A 13,683-nucleotide genomic window follows, 5' to 3' on the forward strand; every position below is an offset into this window, starting at 1 on the left:
TTCACTCTTACTCAGTGATTCAAAAAGATTCATGAAATTGTAAGGAACCATCTCAAGATGTTTTTCATTGCACTTCAAATAAATCATAACTTTCACTTTATACTTATGCTTAAAAATAAAGTAAATTATTCAGTAGGTTTTGATGTTAGTTTACTTTTTCTAGTTTTTCAAGAGTTACAAATAAAGTTCTAACAATAGAAATAATCATATAAATATTTTAGTAAAACCTACTATTTGAAATATATGTCTTGCCCAAAAAGCAACTGAAGGTAAATATTACACTCTAAACTATGTTTAGAAATGAGATCCCATTTTTACAGATTTTAAACATAGTATTTTTCAGCTCATGAAATTTTAAACAGTTTAACATGTTTCTATATCATCTCAAATTTTTCTTTACTTTTCTATAGCCAAAGGTTTGCTATCAAAAACCTGTACCCAGCTTTTATCTAAACATTTTAGTTATTCATCTGTATATTGTTTTTGCTGGTTTTATATATTTTCTAATAAATTTAGCTTGTAAGAGAAACAGTTTCTCATATCTTTATATGTGAACTGTAGATAGAAAACTTTATTATTTGATGAAATTAAACTGATAGATATGACAAATTAACTGTTATTCTCCTCAGATCTCAGTCGACGCAACTCTTTTGATCTTGAACATGGAACTCGTGATGGAGATCTCCTAGTGGTAAAGGAAAGCAAACTAGTAAATATTCAACTTGTGAGAGATGGGATGTTTCGTTTTGCTTTCCTAATGGAAACCTGTCATCCTGGATCAATACCTGATCCTCCTCTCATGGCTGCAGCTCTGGACCTGGTTTGTTTTGTGAACTTACTTGTGGGATATGTGTTAGTCTTAAATATTCTTCAACAATTGTCAAAGTGTGTGTGTGTGTGTGTGTGTATATATATATATATATATAACACATCACTTTAACCAAAAGCTTGAATAATATATTCATATATCCTAGAAAAGCAAAGGACTTTTGAATAATTTTGTAGATATGCTAAGACTTCTGAATCTGTAAACCTGAATGAAATAAAGTTAGACTATTCCTTTTACATGCTGCTAAACTAAATATAATTTTTGTTTGTTTGTTTTTAAACAGATATGTTACAAAACTATAAATATGGTACAGTTAAATTAAAGTCTACACATTTTGTAAATAGATTACAATTTATGTTCATGAGAAATTAATTATATATTATTTGTCATAATAAACAAAACATATTAATGTTCTTGTTATGTAAAATAATCTGATTATCTCACTATTGTGCAGAATTAACTTAAATACAACTGATTGTGTTATAGCTTTCTTTTTTTAAGTGGAAGCTGAGTGGCTGTAGCGAGAAGTAGCTGTAGATAATTTCTGTTACAGTAGGTTACTTATGGCTCAATATCTGTAATGAATGACTATCTTTAATGTTGTTAATATTAATTGAAAACACTAATCTCAGTGAATATGTAGACTTTGTTGAAATTTATATGAGAACTATAAAGAAAAACTTTTCTACTGTACTGCAACTGAATGAAAATGTTTTAGGATGTTTACCATTTCATAAAGGTAGACATTAAATTACTAAAACATTGATACTGTCTTTCAGTTATCATGCAGTTAGACGTCCCATTCATTATAATTCTCTCCTGTATTAGGCTAAACTATTTTCAAAATTTTAGACAATTTCACCATTTTTCTTTAGTAGGTTAGTAATATTTTTAAACATTTAAGTTTTCATTATTTTTTCAATTTAAAATAATAAATCTTTAAGAATCTTACCTTTTGTCCTTCTGTTTTGTTTTTACATTTTGTAAGTTTAAATGATTATTTAATCTTAACTAAATATTTTTTCTTATCTTGTGTGACTATAGGCTATAATGTAATATCTTTTTAATCTTTGATTAGAAGATTTAAGCCAATCATTACATGTAAAGTTAAGTCATTTTAATTTTCTGTTTTTATACTTGTGAACTTTAGTATATTGTTCTATGCTAACAGTTGTACTTTGTTTTGATTCACTTTAGGTAGCAGTGATTTTGCTTTAATGTTTTAGTGTTGACTTAAAACATTAATATCTAGTCTTATGTTTAGTGATACTTTATTGAAATTTTAATGCAAATTTTTAAATTTTTTATACTTTAAACATTCTATTTCATTTAAGTCAAATCCCCAAGTTCAATTAAATTTTATTAAACTTATGAATTATCATGAATGCTTACTAGTTTTCATAATTTGTATTCTCAAGATGAATTTCAAAAATGATCATTTTAAGACCTTATCCAAAATATATATGTGTTATGTAGCTAGATATTAAATTGTTTTTTACTATTGCTAACAACATTTAATTTTAAGATATAAATAATATTTTGCAACTCCATAAAATGGAGAACAAATGAATATTTTAAGGTTAATCTGAGTATAATTCTTATTTGATAATGTAATATTATATATTTTTAGAAAGCTCCAGTAGTTGCTCGTGCAGCATTATATTTAGAATGTGCACACTTCATTCATCGCTGCAATAAAGGCCAGTGGCCTACCTGGATGAAGCTTAATTTACCAATGTTTAGGCCATCAGGACCTCTTGGTAATCGAGGAACACCTTCTGGCTTAAGAAGAACCCATATTTTACAACGAGCTGCTGGTCGAATGTTTTATCAGTGGGCAGAAGTAAGTGATTTTCTGCTTCATTATATGTACAATGTATACTAACTGTTGTAAATATTTTGTAAACATGAGTTGTTTGGTGCTCAGTTATTAATTTTTTCATCTATTTTCAGAATGCTGAAGATAGTAGCTAAAATGGATTTTATCATACCTTTCTTTTAAAATGTTAAAGGTAGCTGGAATGAGATTTGTCATATCTGAGTTATAGAATGTTGAAGGTAATAGGTGGAATAGATTTTATCAAATATAATGAACAGGATGTTGAAGGTAACAGTTTAAATAAGCTTCATCACATCTGATGAACAGAAATTGAAGCTAGCAGCTGAAATTAGTTTGATCATACCTGACTTACAGAATGTTTTAGGTAGTAGCTGGAGTAAATTGTTTTACTTTGAATTGCAGAATATACTAATTTTTAACAAAAATAATTAATCTTTATTTACAAAATGCTGTAACTGATAGTGGAGTTCAATTGTTTGGAAAATATTTTAGGTAGTTGAGAAGAAAAATGTATATAAATATAATAGTACTGTCTGCTTTATGTCCATATAACAGCTTTGCAAGATGTGGATGGATTTTAACCAAAATTCCTATTGAAGTTTATTAGGTACATTTGGGGGTCCTTACAGATTTTCAGTTTTGCATTTTTTATGGGTGTTTTTACATTTTTTACTACTACTTTGCTCCCTTTTGATGAATCTTCACCAAATTTGGCATGATGATTTGTTGGATCCACATGAAGATAAATGCCAGTTTGCAAATTTTATTTTTAATTTTTATGGGCATTTTTCACAGTTACATGTAATGGGAACAACTTTTCATGCCCTAAGATAACCTTTTATTGATCATAAATTTACTTAACTTATGTCCAGGGGATTGAGAAATTTTCAGCAGTACTTTTATTTGTTTTTGTCTCAAATTGTTTAGCAGCCATGAGACACTAAAAGTTATCCAATGATGTTCTTTGATATAATTACTAGGATTTTCTCATTTTAAATAGGTGTTGAGACCCAGTCTTTTTTCTAATAGATAAAGTCAAAAATTATTTTTAAACTATTTTGTTTTACATTTTTTCGTTTTTCAGGCCATAGGTGCTCGTTTGGAAGAAATGTTACAACGAGAACAGGGTGACTCAACTGAAAATCTTCTTACTGTGGTAGATGAAAATAAGAAGCGTCAATATCGCATAGAAGATGATGAAGAAGATTTTCTGGATGAAGGTAGATTTAATATTTTTGAAGGTTTGGTATACTTTATAAAATGTGTTCTATTGTTGTTGATCTTCTATTTTAATTTAATTTTTGCTTATGCTTGTTTTGAGAAAATTTTTTTCCTAGTATAAAATGTGGCCATGAACATATTTTTTAAGTGATACTTCATGTGTCTCTTTATTATGTTTATTATATAAAAAAAATATATTTTAATAAATTTCATGTTTTTCTTTGCTGAGCAGCATTTCTTATAACTGAAAACATGTAAAAGTGAAATTTTCCCTTCAAATTGTGGAGAAATGCATTATTGATAACTGACTTTGTCACAATGATATATTTTATTATCTTTTCACTCACACTTTTTTAGAGAAAAAATTTTATTGAAAATTTTATTTATTTAACCTTTTTAGCTCCTTTTTCCTCCTTGACTAACCTTATCTCCTATTTTTTGTTATTACCTTTGTATTTTTGTGTTCTTGCAAACAAAAGATTTAAAAATCATAAAAGGTCTTGAATCTTGTTTTTAAAACTGTGCAAAAAGGAAATAAATAAGAACACTTGTAAATACTTAAAGTTTAGTACACTATAAGTATAAGTTTAAGGTTGAATTAGAAACTGAAATAATTATATTGTGTGATATAATTTTGTTTAAAAATATTAAAATGTTAGCATTTTTATTAATAAAATCTATTGATTTAACTCAGATGATAGCATAAAAAATTCAAATTGTGTGGTAGCATATATAACACAGTTGTAATGCATTCAGACTAAACTTTAAAAAATCAGTATTTGATCTTATTATACTTTGTTTATTGTACTTATAGTTAAAAAATGCATTTATATCATAATAAACACTTCTTCAGAAAAGTATTTTTATCTTTTAATCATGACAGCATGTGTCAACCCTATGGGTAATAACTGTCCTTATGCTTTGAAAATGGCTGCATGCCAGCTTTTATTGGAAATTACTGCTTTCTTACGAGAGACCTACCAATACTTGCCTCACAAGTCCTCTCGGCTGTCAACAAGGGAGAAACACTGTTTTGAACCTAGAAGTGTTACTGCTAATCGACGTTGGAGCATGGCCTTGAGTAGTTTGGGGTTTAGTCAGAACTCAGCACATAGCTTGGTGTCTTTAGCAGAACAAGGACATCCATGTTAGTTGTTCAATTTTTCAAATGTGTGTGTGTGAAGTTATTTTTTTTTTCTGATTTGAGTAAATTTGTCTACATAAACTTATGCTTGCTGATAAAAGCTGTTATTGTTTCAGAATATATATTATATAACATTTCTTTTGTGGTTATTGAGATGCATTATGATAACATAAACAGAAAATGTCTTTAATAATCCTTAAAAAAGGTACTTATAGAAGCATATTTAGCTGTGTGTTATAACATAATTGTTAATTGTCACTAGTAAAATAGTATAAAGATATAGGAGGTATTATTTATTTTTGTACAATAGAAACCAATGATAATCAAATAGTATTATTAAATATTTACATATGTAGACAGCAGAGGTCATCTATGATATATAACTAAGTGATAAATGTTTCTGTGGTCTGACTGTTGGTAAACCTCATCACATATCACTGTTATTGATAAAAATAAGTTAATTAGTTGTTTTCTGTGTAACTATTCATACTGAATGAAACTGCTGTTTTAGGATAAATATTTATATTTGTGTAAAGTTGTAAAGACTTGCTATGTTAGATATGAAAATCACAAGTTGGTTAAGGTATTTTTGGATGGCATTTTAGATTTTGGGTGTATTTTTTGTTTTTTTAGTTGCTTTAAATGAAAGGAGGATTAGTTTTGTTCTTCATGAAGCAGATGCTGAAATAGAATCAGAAAACAGTAGTAACACTACTCTGACAGTTCAGGAAGACCCTAATTGTGGAGATGAGAAAAAAGGTACACATTTTATGTAAATAAATAAAGCAACATTGAAACTACTTAGTCTGATTTTCAGTTCACTGGAATGTTTATAACTTATAAGCAACCTTTTTTCTTAGTAAAGAATAAGAATTGTCGTTGCTTTATTTGATAATGTTTTAAATAATATTTTTCAAAGGCAACTTCATGAAATATTTCTGATAAGATATGGTTCATTTTAGTATGTTCTTTTAAAACTTGGTACTTTCAGTATTTAATGATTAACTATAATCCTCTTATGACTGATTTGTGTAGAATTTACAAAAGCAAATCCATTGCTAATTATCAATTATTAAAACATAGGAGTTGAACACAATCAACAAACACACATATTATACAAATAAAGAAAAAACTGAAAGTTGTACTAAATGTTACTATAAATCAAATAACTTAAAAATAAAATGTGAATTTCTGTATTTAATAAACTTTATATTATGATAAACTAAGGTTTACTTCCTGCTATATTTGATATTCGTTGTTGGCTATTCTTGTTCTAATACTGTTAAGAGATGGTGCTATTTTACCTGAATTAGTAAGGAGATGAATGGAAAGCCCAAAAAATCTTTGTTCCAGATTGTTTCCTGATGAGGTTGGATGAAGGTGTTGTTGATATTATGTAATAGGAATTGAGCAGTCTAATTATCTTTCTGTCTGAAGTTTTTCCTTCAAGCAATGCAGTGCTGTACATTGTTCCAAAATGAAATGACAGTTTCTATCCTCATTTTTTAATTACATGAATTCATTTTGGATGTAACAATAATTAAAGAAACCTGACATTCTACATTTATATACATGTACAAATATACTCTTCAAAACAAGAAACACAAAAGGGATATTTTTATTTTACAGAGAAATATATTTAATAACGTTACAAGCTCAGAGTATGTGATGTTACACGTGTTAAGGTACTGATTGTCAGACCAAAATGACAATAAAAGTTGTGCACTTTGAAAACGGAGGAAAACATTGGCTTTTTCGCCAAAACGCATTCGTGTCCAATAAATGTGTTTGAGAGATCTGCATGTAATGCAAGTGCAACATGTGCAAAATCCCTATAACAGTGACGGGTTCTCAGTTTCCATAATTCAGTGTTAAGCCACGGTCACACAATACAGTTACGCCAAGACTAACTGAAGCACAACGCAACAATGCCATTGGTCGCTTGGAAGCAGGCAAATCTCGATCAGATGTTGTCAGAGCTGTGAATGTCCACCCAAGCACCATCAGAAGGCTATGGAATTGTCACCAACGACATGGATCAACTCGTGACCGTCCACGATCTGGCAGACCTCGTGTGACCACGCCCGCACAAGATCGCAACATCCAGTTATTTCACCTTCAGAATAGGACCACCACTGCAACGTCTACTGCCTCAACCATACCAGGACTGCGCAGGATTTCCGATCAGACCGTATGCAGCTGTCGACGAGATTCTTAGGCCCCATGTGCAACCCATCATGGTGAACGTTAACGACGTTTTTCAACATGACAACGCCCGTCCTCACACAGCCCGACTCACCACTGTCTTCTTGAGACACCACAACATCAATGTTCTTCCCTGGCCCTCCAGATCACCAGATTTAAACCCCATTGAACATCTTTGGGACGAGTTGGACCGACGTCTGCGACAGCGACAACCTCAATCACAGACTCTATTTCAGCTTGCAGCAGCTTTGCAGGCTGAGTGGACAGCCATTCCACAGGATGTGATTCATCATCTCATCGCTTCCATGGGCAGGAGATGCCAAGCAGTTATTGATGCTCACAGGGGGCATACTCGTTATTGACGTTGAGTGACATTAAACTTCAACTAGTGAGAGTGGACTTCGCCTTTGCAGACTTTGGATGTTCAGCAGTGAATGTGCAAAGTTTCACACATGTCATACAGAACTACCCAGAATAAACTTGTTAACAATTTGTCTCAAATTTTGCCTTTTGCGTTTCTTTTTTTGAAGAGTATATATGGTGTTGGAAATGATATAAAAGACATATACTATTTGAATTCCTCTTATTTGTCATGGAAAAATGAACTACATCAAAGTACAGTAGCATTAAATCTGTGACTAATTGTCAACTAACCAAACAAGGAATGTCATATCAGTACAAATCTCATAAAAGTTCAGGAAGTCATACTACACCCAGTGGTAGTAGTGTGAGCTAGTCATAGCTCCCAGGACTGAAATATTGTAAGCAAAATATGTCAAAATCATAGTTTTAGCTGGTTAAAGTTACTGCATTTAAAAAATTGTGACAAGATTCTCTCTCTGTGGTTTGGTAAGAACTGTATCCAACTCTTCAGAGGATGTATGAAACTGGCACTGTTAGTAATAAAATCAGAAAAGATAGAAAATTTAAATTTTACAAAAATAATATTAATTATCTCAAGATGTATTTGTTGTGAGATATATGATGATTGAGTACAGATCTTGTCAACAACCTTATGGTAAACACAGATGTGAATGTTACTTTGATAACATTAAAATACACATTAGCATAAAGTGTTCTCCATGTATATATAGATACTTGATAGCTGCTACTGAGAAGAGGTAACTAAACCAAAACATTGAAATGGGAATTATATCATAAGCAGTGAAGTGAGTGATTTTAGAAATGCTTGCTATTTATTAATAAATCCAATTCAAATTGATTGGCAGAAATCAGTTGTTTTTTTTAAGATAGAGAGAGGAGAATGTTATCATAGTTAGTGCATAACATCTACAGTGAAATATGGTGTGTGATCAGAACTTGTTTAAGTCTGCATCTCAGCCAATGGTATCAGTGGTCTACAAAATTGATGACACCAACTGCTGAAATATATAAGTGAATTCTAATCCATTTGTCTATTCTTTAGAAGCATGACTTGTTAGGTGGGGATTCGTTTTCCAGTAGTAATGTAATCCTAAGCATACAGCAAATCTGGTGAAATGGTATTTTGACATTAAAGAAGAGCATTTAATATGCACAACATAAGAACATCCTTGAGACTTTATAGGCATATGTAAAACTTCAGAAAGCTGGAATGTGACCAAACAATTTGACTGTAATACAGATCGATATATATAGAATGCTTGGAACAATATTCCACACTGACACATTGATAAACTTTATGGTAGCATAAAAATAAAGTTTAATGCTCTTTGTAAAGCAAAGGTCTTACATAGAAATTACTAGTGCATTGTACAAGCTATTTGCTGTTCATTTTTACATTCTGTAATAATGTTTCGTAGCATGAATTCACCACCTATTTGCCATACTTGTTGTTTGTGACTCATGTATGTTTATCACCATTGTGTTTCTTTATATGTTCAATTTAATGTATTTTTAATAGCGAGAAGAATTGCTCAAGGTCGTACTCACTTGCTGCGTCGAACACCTGGATCAGCTCCTTGCCATAATTCTAGTTTCAAGAGAAGGAGTCTGAAGTTAAAGAAACCTGTAGATAGAAAAAACAGACCACGATCTTCAACTTTTGCTGAAGATGATGATGAAAGTTGTGAGTGTATTATTTAGATCACAAAAACAAATATTAAAATTATTGACATTTAACAGTGATGTTGTTGTTATTGACATTTAACACTAATGTTATTGTTATTAATATTTAACAGTAATGTTGTTGTTATTGATATTTAACACTAATGCCATTTCTTGTTTTTAGAATAGTCCATGATAAAAAAAAAAATTTGGTTTAATGTTTGATGTAAAGTTAATTTTAAAAGCAAAAGGTATAAGTTATATTACATGGTATAATAATTTTTATTATTCAGGAACTATAACTCCTATTCTGATATGCATTTTGTAAAAAAGTTCCTGCTGGTTAAAAAGTTTTAAAAGAATGCTAAACAATTATATCAAACAGAAACATTTACCTTTTGCTCTTAGAAAGTTCAAATGTTGGATGTTTTATAAATTTATATCCATGGTCATTAAATATTTAAATAAATAACATCGTGTGTACAGGTGGGGTTCAGAGTTCACATGTCATACCCTTTTATAAAGTTACATTGAAACTTTAAATGAACTGCTTTATTATTAAAGTATTTCAGTAAACTTAGCATGAAAATACAATATATATTCAAATATTTATGTTGTTTAAGTTTTCATTTCTTAATTTTGAAACTAAATATTTGAATAAATTCTTAATATTCTCTTCTCTGATTTGAATTTCCCATTTAATTTATTATCTCTATATGATGTCAAAAATTGCAAATCACATATTGCTAAGACAGTTTAAACTTATAGCCTTCAGTCTTTTCACTTTACTGAAATATAAAACTGAAAATGAAAACCATATTCTATGTCCTTGTATCACATTTTGTCCTTCAAAAGATATCAGTAATTCTGTCTCAGACTTTTGGATTATTTACAGTCAGTAAATTTCTGTTAGATTATTTGTAAGCAATGGAAAGCAAAGATTTCAGTTTACTGTATGTCTTACAAGGCTAGTTTGTTCAGATGACAGTTTGTAATATTAAGCCTACATTTTCATTCATTGCTACCATTAAGTTACCTTGACTAGCAAACAGAATCATCTCATCCCACTTATAAATTAATTAGAAAACCATTTAAACTGTAATCCTCATAGGATATTGTATTCTTTGCACGTGTTATTATTTTATGTTCTAAGTTACATATTTGAAATATTAAAAATTAATTAAAGTATTAACAACAGAAAGTATGGCTAACTTTTAGAGATTTCAGAAACAAAACAGCACAAGACCCAAAGATAGGTACGAAATATTTCGTATTATTTGTGTATTTTTCATTTATTGTTATAAAAGTAACTAAATATAAACATTAGAAACTTATTAGGCTAGATAGGAAAAACATAAATTTAACAAACTTTAAAAACTTTTTTTGAAGAAATGTGTAAAGGCTATTTGTGCATGATGTAATTTAATACTTTATTTACCATAACTTGTACTATGCTCTAGCTGGATAGTTTATTGTTTTGTAACACTAGCAATTATAAAATGTTCCTAGAGCAATAAACCAATAGAATTAAATGAAAAAGTCATGAAATGACTGGAGGACTGAAGATGCTGGGATACATAATTGTAATTGTTTCTTACAATTTGCAGTCATTCTAGACAAAAAAATGTACTTTTGAGTTTATTTCTTTGTTTTTAAGTTTTTCTACAGCTTATTTTGCCACAGTTTTGTTATTCATTTAGAAGACTGTATGGAGTATGTGAAGGAAATTTTAAACTGCAAGATAAAAAAGAGCATTTTTATTCTTAACATGAAAAATCACCTTGCACTAAAACCAGTCTGAGTCAAACTGATTCAGAAAAAAATCACAGACAAATGTTTAGTAGAAGTACTTTATTAAAAATATTGAACATTTTGTTTACAACATATTTTTAATGTCTGATAAAAGTTTACCAAATTTCATTAGAGTAAACTAAATAACTTCAGAAACATGGTAAACATTAATTCTCCACATAAATATGAACACAGTCCAATCGATCAGTACTGTGCGCATAGGGTTAACTCTTCTTCATCTAACAGTTTCCAAAGTTCATTTATATAACATCTAGAAGCCCCTAACAGAAGTTTATAATTATTCTTTCTAAATAGCTTAAGACTTGTAAAATTGTTTTTATTTAATCTTATTGTTCTTTGAAATGTGTCTAACTAATATTTCAGTGATACAAGTTATAAATCACATGGTAAACAGATACCTTATTTCATGGTATGGAATAACATAATGTATAAGCTACTTGCATGCATATCTTGTAGAAATTTTTTTTCTCATAATCTAATCTAAAATGTTTCTAATGCTTACATTTTAATTAATTTTATAACAATAAGAAAGAATATACATAAAAATATAAGAAATTTATTACTTACTTTGGCTTCTTGTTTTTTTTCTGTTGACCTGCCATTGATACTTAACTCTAGTTTCTTGTTACAATATTATTAATAACAAAAATAACTTGATTTGCTTGAAATATGCAATAAATAACAACATGTACAAAGAAGCAGCATCTCTAACTATTGTAATTGGACTATTTTTCTAATTAAAGCATAAGTGCCTTAGCTGTTTGGTCTGAACATGGCCAGAGCAACTTTCACTCTATAATTTAAATTAATTAAAATATATACTAAGAACAAGGTAGCAATATGTGTCATTCAGAAAATGAAGATTTTCTGTTGGTTGGAAATGATGTCACAATGGGTGTCAAAAAGAATTATTGGCAACTTGTTAAAGACAGTATATGATAGAAGGATGTGGTAAGTGATTTGATTTTCAGGTTTATGTCTTGATAAACAAAGGAGATTGAAGGCTACAAAAATAAACTTTGCCTTAATTCTTCTGAATACAATATTAAACTCAGGACATCTAATATGGGTGAAGAAAAACTAGAAAATGGGTAAGTCAGAGCAAACAAAATGTTAAGTTACTCAGTCGAGCAGATATTTCAAGTTTATTTAAATACTTCCCTTTGAAATTGAAAATTAAGCTTGTAAAATATGTTTCATCAACAATGTTTTAATGCTATGTTTATCTTATGTATTAATAATAAGTAGTTTAATTAAATTTTAAATATAACTATAAGAAGTTGTGACATATGCAGTTTTACCTATGTGTAGCAAGAGGATTATACTCAGTAAATGGATTTATTAACTGTGAAGAACTGTTTGACTAAAGAATTAATTCCTCTTTTTAACAGACCTGAAAAGAACAGAGAGTATCCACTCTCGGCGAAAAGTGAGTGCAGTATCAGATCGTAGTGATACAAGTGAAAGAGCAGATGTTAGTGGAGAGGAGTCTCCAGGTGTCTTGAGTGATGAACAAGCCCCAGAAAGTCCAAATGATGTTTTAGAAAGTGATGATGTATCTCTTACTAAAAACATGCCTTGGTTAAAGGTCATTACTGTCTTCTTGTGTTTTTAATATGCTCCTTTACGTATTGAAATATATGATGTTTTACAACATTATATTTTTATGTTATAAAGTTTGTATATCTTAAATGATAACTTCTACTAAACAGCTTTTCAGGTTTCGTTTTAGCTTGAAAGTTTCATTTCCTGAAAATTAAGTAGTTTCTTATTATGTTGATAAAAAATATTTTGGAAAGTACAACATCACAGTTATATGAAGAATGTTTATTTTGGTTAAAAGGTTTGTTGTATTTAGGGAAATAGCTTTCATAAAACTATTTTCTTGTAACAGACAATCATTTATTTTATTGAAGATTTTTATAGTTAAACATTAACATATATTGTTTGTCAGAAATAAAAATCATTGTACAGTGATGAAACTTTGTAGAAATGTCGCCATCTACACTTGTGCCTCCACAACAGGCAGTTGCCATCCGTTCTACAAATTTTCATCATAAATACTCTGCCTAAACAATCTGTCAAAGAATTATTGTACAGTGTTTAAAAAAAATTGTATATTATGTTAAATGTTTTCCAGTATTTTGATTAAGTTTTGTTAGTTTTTTCTATTTTTTTGTAGGTTCTTGTTCAGCTTTCAAGCTCATTAAATTTTAATTGTACACATCAACATTTCTGTTATCCAAACTGCTATCGTCGACAGATGAGAGCCTGTAATCGCTTAGTGAAAGCAGTTCGCAAGGTTGGAGTTTTATGTTTTTTGTTTATTTCTTGCATTCAGAATTTTGTGCAAAGATACACAAGAGTTATCTCTACATGACCTTCCCTAATGTTGAACTGCTAGACAAGAGGGATGACAGTTAGTCAAAAGCACCTATTCATGAACTACTCTTTTCTAATGAAGAGTAGGGTTTGACTTTCACTCTTACAGTGCATTTATAATCACAATGTATGAAGCACATTTTTTTTAGCAGGGTCTCGTGAACCATGAATCCTCAGATGCACAATCCAGACATGCTGGTAACT

The 13,683-nt window shown here is 29.7% G+C and overlaps 1 protein-coding gene across 1 annotated transcript in view; it reads left to right on the forward strand.

Annotated features, from left to right (window-relative positions):
* unc80 (unc80, NALCN channel complex subunit) overlaps positions 1-13,683 on the forward strand; it is a 148,975-nt gene that overhangs the window by 54,487 nt on the left and 80,805 nt on the right. Inside the window, exons 20-27 of the mRNA XM_076467475.1 lie at positions 630-820; positions 2,460-2,672; positions 3,754-3,889; positions 4,774-5,037; positions 5,668-5,793; positions 9,143-9,307; positions 12,489-12,685; positions 13,280-13,399. Of these exons, the coding sequence (XP_076323590.1) occupies positions 630-820; positions 2,460-2,672; positions 3,754-3,889; positions 4,774-5,037; positions 5,668-5,793; positions 9,143-9,307; positions 12,489-12,685; positions 13,280-13,399 (1,412 nt within the window). The remainder of the gene's footprint in view (positions 1-629; positions 821-2,459; positions 2,673-3,753; positions 3,890-4,773; positions 5,038-5,667; positions 5,794-9,142; positions 9,308-12,488; positions 12,686-13,279; positions 13,400-13,683) is intronic.

This window comes from Tachypleus tridentatus, chromosome 11 (genome assembly GCF_004210375.1).
Source record: "Tachypleus tridentatus isolate NWPU-2018 chromosome 11, ASM421037v1, whole genome shotgun sequence".
Classification (NCBI taxonomy): Eukaryota; Metazoa; Arthropoda; class Merostomata; order Xiphosura; family Limulidae; genus Tachypleus; species Tachypleus tridentatus.